Source organism: Nannospalax galili, unplaced genomic scaffold (assembly GCF_000622305.1).
Source record: "Nannospalax galili isolate Female #2095 unplaced genomic scaffold, S.galili_v1.0 scaffold136, whole genome shotgun sequence".
Lineage (NCBI taxonomy): Eukaryota > Metazoa > Chordata > Mammalia > Rodentia > Spalacidae > Nannospalax > Nannospalax galili.
In genome coordinates this window covers 4,297,039-4,311,999 of record NW_008340872.1, presented here as the reverse complement: position 1 = coordinate 4,311,999, position 14,961 = coordinate 4,297,039, and the positions used below count along the sequence as shown (strand labels likewise).

At 45.3% G+C, this 14,961-nt stretch overlaps 1 protein-coding gene across 2 annotated transcripts in view; it reads right to left on the bottom strand.

Annotated features, from left to right (window-relative positions):
* The window catches only part of Urb1 (URB1 ribosome biogenesis homolog), a 71,619-nt gene that overhangs the window by 31,302 nt on the left and 25,356 nt on the right, over nt 1-14,961 (bottom strand). For both annotated transcript variants that reach the window (XM_008835980.3, XM_029564897.1), the window contains exons 15-24: nt 13,964-14,083; nt 11,929-12,045; nt 11,354-11,492; nt 10,285-10,455; nt 9,085-9,278; nt 7,249-7,467; nt 6,161-6,340; nt 3,966-4,824; nt 3,188-3,389; nt 2,407-2,593 (exon numbers count right to left, since the gene is read on the bottom strand). In XM_008835980.3, coding sequence (XP_008834202.1) covers nt 2,407-2,593; nt 3,188-3,389; nt 3,966-4,824; nt 6,161-6,340; nt 7,249-7,467; nt 9,085-9,278; nt 10,285-10,455; nt 11,354-11,492; nt 11,929-12,045; nt 13,964-14,083 — 2,388 coding nt within the window. The remainder of the gene's footprint in view (nt 1-2,406; nt 2,594-3,187; nt 3,390-3,965; nt 4,825-6,160; nt 6,341-7,248; nt 7,468-9,084; nt 9,279-10,284; nt 10,456-11,353; nt 11,493-11,928; nt 12,046-13,963; nt 14,084-14,961) is intronic.

Here is a 14,961-nt window from a genome sequence, read left to right as displayed (position 1 = left end):
TTTCCAAAATAGCAAAACTGAGAACGCCTAAGCAAGTGATGAAGGTCTGTGTAGGTTTGTTATGATATAAAGGGATGAGACAAAAAATATACACATGATCTTAAAATTTCTAAGGTCATAGTTTAGTCAACTAGTTTAAGGAGCAAAATATGTATCTAGTAAATGTTTATCTGAGAATATTTGTTTTTTTATCCAAGCTTTATCTACATAGCACATGGTAATTAAAAGTACCAGACTGGTGGAACTTACCTTATTGGATGTTTAACAGACATAGTTTGAGGCCTATACTAATCTGGTTAGAGGGTCTTAAAGGACAGTTTTTGCCCCTTGCCCCCCAAGATCGACTAATTTCCAGGGGACAATGGACCATCTCTCAAAATGTCCTGTAACTGTGCTGAGTCACCTGTCCTTTTGTTCAGAGAGGCCATGGAGACCCCACAAGATGGACTTGAACCAGTATCCAGTCTACAAAGAGGAGGGTCAACTCAGAGAAAACATCTCATCCATGCTTCCAAGTAAAGCCTGACATGGTCGAGAAGGACCTTTGACTTATCTTCACACAGATGGAACTGGTAAAAGAAAGGTGCCAGAGGCGCCTACCAAGCCCATGTGACCCCTGAGGAACAGATCCTCAATTGACCTTAAGTGTAAAATCAAATTGATTTATATGGGCCAACTGTACAGTCTTAACCCAAAAGGAAAGTACAACCAAAGAGTAAAGTAATCGGTATATTTCTTTAAGAGTTCAAGGGATTACACTTCCCAGACATTAGGCTTAAGTCCATATAAAATGTTATTTAGACAATTATTTCTCATTGATGATTTTGTTACTAATCAGAAAGTGCTGCTCAGATGTAAGACTTCAAATCTTGGTCTGCAATACTGTAGTGCCCACCTATAGCTAAGGGAGACAACCAGCTATTGTTCTAAAATGATGGATAAATTTGTTTTCTTCCCCTATCTAGAAGCCTTTGAGAGGGAACTGACACTGATTCTAACCACTCCAACAGCTATCAAAAATACATGAAAACAAATTCTGAATCCATCACTCTAGAGTCCATCCTTGGCAGACAAAAGAAAAATGAGGAGGAACCCAATAGAGGGATGCTTTTGGAAGCGCTTGTCAAGAAATTCCAATGGACTCTCATTTGAACATTTGAAAATTGCCCTGTTCTGACTTTTTTCTAGTTCCCTGTCTAGAACCTATAATGCCTTTACTTCTCCTTCACATCTCCTATTCACCAGTCAAGGACTGGCTTTTATCTAATCCTTAAAAGATTTTAGGGTTAACATTAAAATAAATAAATAAATAAATAAATAAATAAAATAAAATAAATGAAGAAAGAGTACATGAAGTTATCAGAAAAAAGTGATGGGGAGATACAGGGGCAGTTGGAGGGAAGAGAGTGGGCATGGACTTGATCAAAACACCTTATATGCATATATGAAAGTCTCAATAAATTATTTTTTAAATAAAATAAATTATTTTTTAAAAAAAGAATTATAGATCAGTGAAAAAAAGATACGTTCTTAATACTATAAAGTGGAAATTTGGGTCTATACAGAAAAATGGTGAATGAGTAAATATGCAAAATAAAGGGACACTTTAATAGAAAAGAATGGTAGAATATTTCTAAATTTTATACAACTGTCAAGCCATAGACCAAGCAGCTTCCTAAACCCAATGAATAAGAAACTTCTTGGGAGGAGAGGGAAGCACAAACTCACACTAAGCTACATCATAAGCACATTGCTTTAATCCACATTTTAAAAAAAGTCAGTTAGGCACAAGGGGTGGGGGTGACACACACGACACATATGATGGACCACACACCCATACACCTACGCACAGAATACTTATGAGCAAAGGTTAGGATGACAGATTTCTTACTGGAAACAAAAGCAGTCTGGAAGACATATATCAGTATTTTCAAAATACGGAAAATTTAAACTGTCAGCCTAGAATTTTGATGAAACTTGTCAAATTCTTCTCAATTTCCCCTATGAATCCAGAATTACCCAATTCAAAGACATTACGGGAAATTAGAAATGAACATCCCTTATGCACACAGAAGCAAAAACTCCTAACAGAATCTGTATTAACAAATCAAGTCCAACAATATTTATAAAGGATCATACATCATGATCAAGTCAGTTTATCTCAGGAATGGAATACAAGGCTAGTTTAACATTAATTAATAAAATTAACGGACTAAGAAAAAAAATGAGCCCTTCTAATAACATCTCAGCAGATGAAAAAGAAAAAAAAAAACCTGACAAAATTCAGCATCCCTCCTTCTCTGCCACTCTGTCCATAGATATAGCTCCTCTCACTCCCTAAGGTCACATTTGTCTAGCTTGCTGTCTCTCAGAAGGTAACCAGAATCTCTGAGAAAAGACACCTACCAACAACTCGCTTAATCGGAGCAGCATCTGCTTCTCTTGATCCTGGGTGCTAGCCTGTCCGGGCTGGCTACCACTGAAGGACACAACCAGCCACTGCACACAGCACCCCAGGAGGGTCTTCCTCCAAGCATTCAGCTCTCCTGCCGATTCCTCCAAGGCTGCTGAGACAGAGTCGGCTACGATCCAACTGTAGCAAGACATCAGGGTGGCAAAGTTACAACACTGCTTAGGGCTGTGTGGGACAGATGCCCTGAGGCCTGCTTCCCCTACCATCCACTCTGGGACCACTCTTACTAGAACACTGGAGAGGCTCCAAGATGTTCACACAGTCAGTGGTATCAGGATACCAGATAAAGAATAAGTCTGCCCAGACTATCTAGACCAAGGTCTCCCCACAACGGCACTAGTGATATCTGGGGACTGGTACTTTCTTTGGAAGGCTGCCCTATGTATTACAACATATTTAGAAGCACTCCTGTCCCCTCTACCCCCAGGAGGCCAAAAACCATATTTCCTCACCAAAGCTGTGATGATGGAATATGTTAGATACTGCCAAGCATCTCCTGGGGGAAGTCATCCCAATTCAGAACTACTACTCTTGCCCATGTACAGAGATGCACTTCAACCATGATGGCAGGAAGAAGAGCTCTGGTCAGAATAGGTGTCACACCTACCAGCACAACAGGAATAAGGATGCTTCTCACTAACTTTGTTTATAAATACTAAAGAGAAAAGTGATGCTGAGAAAGGAAATACCATCCAATGACTTTGACCTTCATACCTCTTGTGACTACTTGGAGTCCAAAGCAAGCTGGGCAAATGGTCCATGAGCACACGGAGATCTTTGGCTCTTGCAAATGGAACTAGCTGGGCCAGAACCTCCTGATGCAGCCCAGGTTCTGGGGGCCAATTAGTACTTAGAAGCCTGTCCCACAGCTGTTTCCACAGGGCCTTCCTCAAGACAGGAACTACAGAGGAGGACACTAGGGACAGATACAAAGCAGAGGTTTATCGTGCACAGTGGAGGGAACCTATGGAGAGAGGCTGCCTTCCTTTAGAAATTATCTGTCACCACTGACACAAAGTTACATCAATCTGAGGTAAAGCAGTGGGGGGAAAACCATTCCCGTGTTTACTACAAAGGAATGAGGGTAATCAGTGTCAGTAATGATGCTCAGCAGATAGAAAGAGTTGGGCCCAAGCTGCTTGAACTCAGTATACTTACCATCTCCCCTGAGGGTGGGGAGCCTGTAATGGGACAAAGATCAGTTTAGCCCCCAGTGACTCCTCCATCAGAAACTGCCCACCCTACCTTGTTCACCAACTAGGACCAGATGGGTAGCTGGGGCTACATCTCAATTTATAAGATTGAAAAGTCAGGGTGGGGTGTGGCAAATTCTCCCTTTTTCAGCCTTCAGAGCTTCAGGTGCTAAATGAGGAACTGATCTATATCATACCCCAGACCACAAAGTGGCAGGGTTTAAGAATGGTAAGCCATTCACTTCCTTAGCCCCTTCAGTCAGAAATTCCCAGGAGCCCAAAGCCAGCCCCTACAATACCTCCTGTTGGCCACATGAAGTGTTTTTCTATCCTGTGCTGGAGATACACATGGATGAGGGGGAGGAAGTCATCTAGGTCCTTCTGTAGGCTGAGCACCATGCTGGACTGTCCACACCACAGCTCAAACTTCAGCAGGTGGGTGCAGCTATGCTGAAGGAGCAGGCTGGCAATGCCCAGAGTTGACTTCGTCTGCCGGGCCAAGCAGTAATCGAAAAGGTCAGCTGGGGCCACGGGAGCCAGCATAGGGTTTTTCTGCAGAGTTTGGAGGAATGCAGTGTCCAGTTCATTGTCGGTCAGAGTGGGGAGCAGAGCCCCCAGGCCTCTCACATACTCAGCGCACCAGAGAAGCTCACTGTTCTGATGCAGCTGATCCTGGGGGCTACTTGCCAGTAGCTGCACCAGGGTTTTCCCAAGACTGCTAAGTTGTCTCTCCTTCTTCAGATGCTTTGTGGCTCTCTGGGTCAGCAGGTGGGCCTTTGGTAGGCCCAGCAGGGCCAGGATGACCTCACAGAGCTTGGAGCCTTCCATGTATGGAAACAGTTCCCGCAAAGCCTCCAGTTGAGGAAGGGTCTTAGGTGGTGATGTGGCAGGGCCCACAGTCATGGTTCGCAGTTCTCTCAACACAGTTTGGGTGATGGCCTCCGAGTACTTGGACAGAAGGCCCAGCTGACCCAGCTTACAGAGAATTGGGGCACTTGCTACCAGTAGCTGAAGGACCCCAGCACTGAAGTGGGCTGCCAGAAGCTTCACAAGGATGGGATTGAGCATGTGCGGGGGCAAGGCCTGACGCTCCAGAGCCAGAAACCAATTCTCCAGTGTGGGATGTTTAAGGATGGCTACCAGCACTTCCTCCACCGTCTGAAAAACAAGATCAGGGACAGATTTCATATGTGACACAGGGCCAAGGGAAGCCACAGCTGCTAGAAAGCATTTGTTCTCAGTGAAACAGAGAAGGAAGTGCTTTTGCAACCTGGCTCCATCCTCATCTGAGTTTCAATGCCCCGCTCAGGTGAGCTTGCAGCATCCTGACTCTTACCCTGTCAGAACACTATAGCCCTGCTAGAATGCATGCTACCTCCTATCACACCTCCTCTTCCTATACGCCCTGTGTCATACCATGACAACCAGCCTGGGGTGGCTTGTGCCCACCCAGAGTCACCAGCATGTCTGATTAATCCAGTGGAATGGACGTATGTGGCAAAACTGCCCTCCCCAGTCACTCAGTGCAGGGGATGGCCACACAGAAGCAGCATGTATGATTAAGAGCTGTGAACTGCTAGTGCCCTTTGGTGGTTTTGCCCTCCTAAAAAGATATGGTAGAGGGACATGGGTATCTCCTAACCAAGGAACAGAGTGGTCACAGCTTAGACTGTAGGGAAATTGGACTGGAACTGAGCCACAGTTATGAACTGAAGTTAACCCTATTTTCACTTTCAGAAGAAGACTGGGTCTCAAGTACTCTCAAGAAACAAGTTCTGGATGAGTTCAAAGCACAAAGCACTGATCAGAAAACAGTCCTGTGGGCAAGTCATGGAATGATGAAATCTGGGTGCTTACACATGATTCCTGAAAGGATGGTCCCCCAGTCCCCAGGGACACAAATGAGTTTCTTACCTTGCTTACCTATAAGGGAAGCAAAGGTGCCCCTATCACCCTTCCCAATAAAGCTTTCTCAGCCAGAAACAGAAGACACACCTCCCAGAAAGTCAATGTGGAGATCAAGGAGGAAGCTGTTTATTTCAATGACAAAATGAGAACATACTCTTCTCCTGAGCTCAGCAACGCAGCTATATGGCACACCACAAAAGAAATAGCCACCGGGCCCAGCGAAGCACGAAACTAGTGACAGGAGTGAGGCTCCTGCTGTGCACATGTGCCACAATCAGCTTGGGCCATAGGTACCTGATCCTCACCCTGACCCTCCCAAGAGGCCCAGGGCACAGGTACAAGCAAAAGCTGCCAGTAAAGGTAGCATGCCTGCAGGGGAGTGACTGGAAAGATGACACCCAGATCAAGCCACGTTACCCCTGGGTGGGGGTTATAGATGGCTTTCAGAATCTTTGCTTCAGTTTTGTACATATCTCTAATTTGCTACAGTGAACACATTTTAAAAATCAGAAGTGGACAGAAAGCCACTATTTGTAACCTTGTAGAAAAAAGCTAACGGGTTGTCTGTAAAAGAAGGTGTTGGTACCTGGTCATTGGCCAACTCCAGTGAGGCCACAGATTCCATGTCCAAAAAGAGGTCAGACCTGCCACGGGCAGACTCCAACTTCTGTTGATTCTGGGCATCTAGCTGCTCACAGTGGACAACCAGGTGCTTGAGGAGATCCAGGAGAAGATGCAGGTGGGCAGGTCCCACACTTTTGCCCAGCTGTGAGGATGAGACACAGGAAGGGATGACCAGTTACCAGACAAGGGACTACCAGGCCCCTCTGGAATCAGAGGCGGAGCCTGAAGGGGACAGCAGAGATGGCAAGGTCTTCTTTATATCCAGTTTTCTGGATATAAATGTAAGTTTCTCTCACGTGGGGCTTATCTTCCTCTAGAACTATGAGGCAATATCCCCTTCCATCCATTCTTCACCAAAATGCCCCAGTTGTAGAACAAAGAGTGCTCAGATATATACTTAATACCTTTAGGGGAACATGGAATAAGAAACATCCATCCTCCAGTGAAATATAAATGTTTACTTTGGCTAAAATAAAGGGAACAGGGGCCAGCAAGATGGGTAAAGGCACTTGCCTTCAAGCCTGATGACTTGAGTTCAATCCCTGAGATCCACATGGTAGAAGTAGAGAACCAACTCCTACCAGCTGTCCTCTGGCTCCCACATGCACACTGTAGCATGTATGCACACATATACACACACGCAGGCAGGCACATAAATAAATAAATAAATGTAATAAAAAAATTTTTAAATAAGGGGAACAGGCCAAAGACAAAATCTAAACTAGAGATCTATAAACCACAGGAAGAAGAGCTCACCAGTGAGTTACTGAATTCAGAAACTATGAAAGAGTGAGGCCTGGCCACGTTGCTGTTCTCTGGTCTGCCACAGGAGTGGCCCTGCTCTTCCTGAGACCCAGACAGAAGCACACTGCTGCCTCTGCACAGTTGCTCCAGAGACAGTCAGCATAGGAGTTGCAGAGTTGAGAGTCCAGATTCTTGAGCCGAGGCCTGCCTTCTGGCTTGTCAGAGCACCTATCCCTTACTATGGCCCAAGCTCAGAGAAGGCCACATTCTCTGAAGGTGGAGGGTTGGGAGTAGAAAAGCACTGACCTGGCCGAAGGTGTCCACAGTGCTCCTGAGGTAGAGCAGCACCTGCTTGGCTGAGCGTAGGACCTGGTGCAGGGAGAGGCATGGGACAGCAGCTACCAGCTGCATCTGAATGTGCTTGTCCCCAAGTGTGTGATTCTCATAGGCTGTCTGCAGCATGGTGGAGAAGCAGGAGGCCGAGGGGGGAACATGCAGTGCAAGGCTACTGGGTATCTGCAGTGGCTGAGGGACAAAAAAAGAAGGGAAAAGAAGCAAAGGCTACACAGGCTGGTGTTGACTGGAGTGATGTAACAAAAGGCATTTCATGGTGAACAGGTAAAAACTAAAGCATGGAGCGCTATGTGACACTATACTCAAGTAAACTCAGCTCCCACACTATGGCCTCACGTGCCATCCTAAAGTGTGTTTTCGCTGACAGAATGTAAAGGCACCTACGCATGAGGTTAAGTGTGAAGAGTCTCTGCCATGAGGAGCCACTGCCACAGAGATGGGACTTAATCAGAGGTGTTACCAGGACAAATCTCTAGAAAATGGGTACCACAGCCCATAGCAAAGTCCCCACCGTGAGCTACCTGCCACCCCAGGAGCCTTGGTCAGAACATTTGGTCAAAAGGATTGGAAAATAATGGGTAAAACGAAGAGAAATTTCTAGAGCAGACCTACTTTAAATAGAAGTTGTTCATTTCTTATAATCTCCAAACTGCTTTCTTTACCTACCCCATAGGATATATAATAACTTCAAATGCTTCCTTAGACTAAGGACCTCAAGGAATACTCATGTTCTGAGCTCAGTGGTTTTCAAAGCACAGACCTAGGATCAGTATTAGTAGCAGCATCACTTGGGACAGTGTGACAAATTTCAGTTCTCAGGCCCCACCCCATACCTGCTGGGGTTATACTGAAGACAGGGTCTGACAGCTGGGTTTGAACAAGTTCCCAACACCATGAAGGGTTAATCCTCAGCTGGACACCAACACTTTAGTACCTAGGAGGAACACCACTGAACTGAACTACTGTCTGGTTATGACCTTGATCTCTGTGCAGAGGAAGGTGGCAATGGTTCTTCTGGGCATAAGCTCCAGAGCCAAACTGCACGGAAAAAATTGTGCTCCACCACTGACAGAAGCACTTGGAAGCACTCTGCATCTCAGTTTCCCTGTGCATATAAAGGCTGAGGAGAACCTTGACCTACCTCTCAGGGCTGGTGGGGGGACTGAATGACTTATATGGCACACCTAGCTCCAACAGACAAAGAACACTATCAGTGTGGCTACCATCATGACACAATGGTCCCACACTATCTGTTTTCTTAAGCGCAGTTGAAATGGAGTGAATCCACACAATTCACACAGCAAGGTTAACCTTCTACCCCACCAGCTTTTAGATACACATTACATCAGGGAGAGAACTCCCTTCCCCCATATACTTTCCCAGTTTTAGCAAGGTGGAGCCCACTGGCGCGGGGGGGGGGATGACATTGAGGGGGCAGCTCTGTCAATTGAGCACATTACAGTTTGTAAAAGAGAGCTGAGATAAGCATTCCAAAACACTTGACAGAAGAAAAAAAGGAACAGACCACCTCCTGTCCCAACAGTAGTTATTCAATTATCTTCATTAGGAAGCAGATGGAAAATTTAATTCTGCTGCACCACTGGCTCCCTTGTGCTCCATTCACATCAGCTGAGCAGCGGTAATATGGCTGATGGCCCTCTCTTATGCAGAGGAAATGGGAAGGTTAAATAATCTCTCTGAAGCTGTATGGAATCTGGGCCTCCCAGCTGCACATCCAGCTGTAGCCCTGGAAAGAAACACTCCATGGGAGCAGTGAGTATGGCTCACCCAGGGTTCCCGGGCTTGCTCAGGGATCCAGAGGCTGTAGTATCTGTGAAACTGGGAAAGCTGGTGGTGGCAAGATGGGCCTGGAGGCTCAAACTTGTCATAAGCCTGGAGCAGAAGACAGAGAGCCAGGGGGTCCCTCTGGGTGTGAAGAAGATCAGTTAGAACCACAGTCAGATATGCCACAATGCTTTCCCCTGCAAAAAAAAGAGAGGTGAGCTGGAGACTGGAGGGAACCCTGCTGGAAACACCCTTCCGTGAGTCACTGACATGGCCTTCTCCCACATATACAAGACCCAGGAAAATTCATGCCAACTCTAACAGGGGTCAAATGCCCACATTGGAAGGTAGTGTATCCAGGCTCCACTTCAATACACAGACAGCATATGCTCAGGCATCAGATCCTGAGTCCTGTAAGTGGAGACCTTGACATAGGTCAAGGCAAATGGCAAGGCCAAAGCCACCCGGGCCCAGAACTTGCTGGTGCTCTCCAGCCCCTTCCTCTACCTTGGTGCATAGGCCTCTCCTGAGGTAGGGTGACCATATGCCCTGGTGAGCCTCTTCCAGGCACAACACTCCCTGACTGATCACCCACTCTAGGATGACAGGGTCCCCTTCCCCAATGATCCTGGAAACCACATGGTCAGACAGCACAGCTATGAAATGGGCACAGCCTATACCCCTGAGCCATCTCCTGGAAGATAGACACAAATGCCATCTAGTTTGTACTGGCTTATAACAAAGTCAAGAAATAGAACTTTACTCTTAACCACTGACAAGTGGGGCTCCTTTGTTACAGTGGAAAGCCTAAGCACTCCAGACTAACCACATTGCTGTAATTTGTGAGTGCTTTCTCAAGTCTAAGATGCCTGAGAAACCCAGCAAATAGGCAATATTCATCCTTATCAAGAGAGCAGGACTACATGGTGAAGAGAAAACCTCAGAGTGATAGCTGGTATCCATGCACCCATGCTAACACATTCTTCTAGACTCATCCCTTAAGGACCACTTTCCCAGCAGCTTAGCCAGCCACCATATCCACCCCTGAGCTCTGCGCTCTAGTACCTATCACTCTGAGGAATATGGCCTCTGGTTGTCTGGGTTCTCAGTCGAGGGCTTCCTGAGCCCCTGGCATCCTAAACTCCAATCTCTGCAGACCCAGCTGACCCAACACAGCTAGACATACTGACTATATGCAGGTACCTGCTTTATTTTCTGATCCAAGGAGCAGCTTATTCCTGGCTTCCAGGGCTGCAGGGACCACAGCACTGAAGGGGAACGTGAGTAGAATCATGTCTTCATTTAACAAGAACCCAATTTCCTCATCCAAGCCCTCGCTGCCCTCCACCAGGACGTCCACCATGTCGAGCACATCTGAAACAGAAGATGGGGTCAGTATAAGTATGAGCCACCAAAGGATTCCCTGCAAAAGACCCAAGGCAAGGAGAGGCAAAAGGATATCTGTAAAAAGAGGAAAAAAATTCACCCTTATCTTGAAGGAAATCACTTCACACAGTCTGACCCTGAACAAATGAAGACATTGCTTATGAAGTTGTCTCCATATTTGTATGACAAAATATAGGCTCTGCGGCTAAGGTGGTAAGCTAAAGTCCAGAAACTTTACCTTGATACTGAGGCAGACAAGCCATAATCTTAGAGAGCTAATAACAGACCAGAGTGAGGGCATCTGGGCTCAAATCTTGACTCTGCTAGGAAGCAACTGTGGAAGCTTGAGTTACTTGACCTCTCTGTGCCCAGCTCTCTTAGTAGTATTAAAAAAGGACAGCAGTGCTGGGTGTGGTAGTGCACGCCTTTAATCCCAACACTCAGGAGGCAGAGGCAGGTGGATCTCTGTGAGTTCAAGGCCAGCCTGGTCTACATAGTGAGTTCCAGGACAGCTGGAGCTACAGGGAGACCCTGTTTCAAAAAGACCCAAAAAAAGAAAAAAGAAATAAAAAAGGACAGCAGTTATCTTCCTTACCTTAGAGCTATTAACAAGGTTTCATGAGATTTTTAAAAAGCTTAGAATAGTGACAGATACACAGTAGACAATGCACAAACAGAAACAACCTAACAAGTAAATTCTATAAACACTTCCCAGTACATAAACAAGTAAGTCCCCCTTCAGCTCCAGTGTAGGATGATCTTTCAAATCAAGAAATGTGTCATCTGCACTCAGCTTGAGGTATCAGTGCAAAGCTTGCTCTGTCTCTAACTTGCCACTGTGGTTTGGGCTTTAGAACTGAGCAGTTTGGAAGGCCATGGAACTTACCATCAATATGGGAGATGGGAATGCTGACATCATCTGCATCCTGCTTCATCGCAGTGGACTGCAGTGTGCTGGCTTCCTGGACAAAGTCAGAGGCTTTGTCTGTGTACGAGTAAGGATTTGCCACCAGTGTCAGTAATATCTGGAATAAAAGAGGCAAATGGAAGACAGTTAAATGGTAACAAATAAAAAGAGAAAAAAAAAAAGGCCCAAATGCCATTGATCAAAATCAAAGGAAGTGAGAAAATGTTAACTGCTCTTAAGAATAAGATTTTACTGCAAATATTTTTAAAACCTTTTTGTTACACATTTAAAAATTGTCTCCTCAACTCCACTGTGTTTTAACATGGTTTTATTCCCTCATAGAAAAACAAAATCCCCAAATGAGTTCACAAGACATGCAGGAACATTTCTATTTCATAGACGCTAGCACTAAGTGGGTTCTGAGTCTCAGCAGGATTAGAAAATGAGGCAGAACAGGAGGAGCCCTTCTGCATGGGGGCATCAAGGAAGCCTCAACACAGCCATTGTGCAATTACTGGGGAGCACGCACACTCACATGGGAGAAGCACACTTACACGCTCCAGAAATTGAATGACGGTCTCTTTGTGCTCTTCTGTGATGCTATTCAGGTGCTCCAGCCAGAGCTCCAGCTCCCTCCAGGTGTGCTCAAACACACCTGTATCTCGAAGAATCTGTCGGCAAGCAGAGTCATGGAAAGGTCAGAACAGAACCTGCCTTCCGTGGAGCTATAGCAGTTTCACATTGCTGTGCCAGACTTAAAAGGAGCCCAAAGGATGTGAAGGGCTGGGCTCTGCAAGCTGTTCTTTCAGAACAGCACCCCACTGCTGAGCACACAGGGAACAGAGATCACTCTATGCCTCACTGGGAACAACAGTGCTCCTCTCTCGCTGCTGCTTACTACTCCTTTCCTCAATCTGCAATAAGAAGGAGAAAGATCTGCTGCTACTTTGGGGGCTGGTTTTCTATCTGGACTTTCACAGAAACCTGTGTGTGATGACCCCTCACAGTGACTCAACCTTCAGTAGTCTCACCATCCTATACTGATACAGCATTCCAGGACTTAATCCCAGATGAAAAGCACACCGTTTTCTCCAGAGCAAACTAGGTTTGAGGCAGGATTCTCAAATGGTAGGGCTGAATTAGTGACATCCTCCAATAGCTCAGGGGCTAACTGACTTCAGGGCACAGAGCCCTGCACAGTTTGGACCCGCCTTCTCCCCTAATTAATGCCACTTCAGCAGTTAGCAGTCACATTATCTGGCTGAGGTGGGGTTCCCATCTGCATAACCTGTAAGGAAATGGCAACATGGGGCTCAGACAGGGTCGACCTCAAGCAACTCAGGTGAGAAGCATGAGGCAACATCATTAGCCCCTCAAGGAAAATTGAAAGATCACATCTTGGTACCCTAAAAGCAGTGACTGTCATTTCTATTGGCTATTTTGAGGCAGTTTTGAAATCTGGCCTCAAAATCACAGAGTATAGATTACAAATATATATCACCATGCCCAGCTGGTAAATGTGATTTCTGCAGCCCTTCCTTCCCTCCCCAAGGTCTACAGCATAAAAGAGGTGCTGGATTCCTCACTGCTACAGCATGCCCTGATGCAGCCCAGGAAAAGTGAGCACCACACACAAGAAAGAAGAGTCAAGTCCTCACTCTCTCTACTGACTCCAGAGACATCTGAGCTGTGGGGGTGGACATGGTCAAAAGGCCAGAAGGCCCAGAATTCAGCAAGGCACAGCTATGAAACAGTTTCCCATGAATATATGTAGGGTCCATACTGTGATAGGCACGACTCAGTATTTGGCCTATTTCACCTCTCCTGCCTCTCTGCATTCACCATGGGAAACGAATGCCAACCAGGAAGCAGCAGGACATGGGTTCAAGTCTAGAAACCAGACTTGAAAGCCCAAGATTTTAACCACCGCAACATACTGCCTCTTAGGAATATTATTAGGTTTGAGATTCAGGCTAGGGATGTAGCTCAGTGGTAGAGCACTTTTCTCCCATGTTTGAGGCCCTAGGTTCAATCCCTAGTACTACAAAACAAAACAAAAAATTCCCTAAACTAGCATGAAACCAATTTTAAAATTTCTGGATCAGCAGGATCGCTCAGTGAGTAAATGTACTTGCTACCAAGCCGAAGACCTTGTATTCAATTCCTGAAATCCACATGGTGGAAAAAGAGGACTACTGCAAATTGATCTCTTGACTTCCACAAGTGCACCATGGCACATGTGCATCCTCCTTCCCTACACACACAAAATAAATACATGTTAAAAAAAACCTTAAATTTTTTTTAAGTAAAATAAATTCACAGAGAACATAGTGGAAGGAAAAAACCCACAAGTTGTCCACTGACCTCCATACACACTGGCATGCATCCGTGAGTTCATACACATACACACAGAGACACAAAATAAACAGATATATGAAAATAAAACTTTTAAAATTTACTATATTCCAAAATACATAAAATTTCCTAAATTCCTAATGCATTCTAACTTCAACAATTAAGGAAGCACCTACTAAAAGGAAGACCCATGTAAATGCTTATCAGAATTAGAAGCTGGTAGGAGACACTGACCTTTATGATCAGAAGTTTGGTAGATGACTTAAGCTGTAGATGGCTACTGGTCACAAACATCTTCATTAATAGGTAAAAAACTGAGCGTTCTCCTCCAATAATTTCTGCGTTGGGGCCTTCCTAATTTGAACATTGTTACATATTGTCAATACGTATAATTACATACCTAATTTTTGTATATACTTAACATAGTAATAACAAGGGCTACTATTTGCTGAGCAAAGAGGTGACTGCACTCCCAAGACTCTGCCAGGCCCTTCTCATTTTAACTACCGCTCACTGACAGTACTGGGATTTTACACATGGAAAACCTTACATGTTAGGTAACTAAGTCAAACTCCCAACAACACAAGCCTGCAGCTCTAGATTCTTGATGTATACCAGCTCACTTAATCTTCCCTTTGATTTGGAAGGTAGCATAGCTGTTATCCTAACTGATACATGTAGAAACTAAGGCTTCAGAGGGTAACTATGTTCTGGGAACTAAGCTCTAGTGCAGACATTGTGGGTACTGAGGAGTGGCCTAGGCTGTCTGCCTCATCAAGGCTGCACTGGTTATACTTCATCAGGATACCCATTTGAACATAATCAATTACTTAGTGGATGTCTTCTAAAAAGGCTCCTGGACTTTGAACACATGCTTCAGAGATGTGCACAGAACCCTAGGTCCCTGTCCTGCACTCTATCAAGTCTGTGTGATGTGTCACAGCCCTTAGCAATGAAACTGACCCTGAACATGACAAAGTACTGGGGATAACCTGGGCCAGCATACCATGCTAGCAGATGCATCTTAGAAGCATAAGGTGGGTAGAGCATAGACCATCAATTAATCTCTTAAAGCCTGCTATTTCCTTCACATTTTCTTATGGGTTCCATAAAAAAAAAAAATTCTTCCCTAAAACTTGAGCCATTGTATGATCTGAGCTACTCCTAAGCACACTTAGATCTTAGTTGAGTTAGTCATTTCTTCTATTGCATAGCATTAACAGCATCCAGAG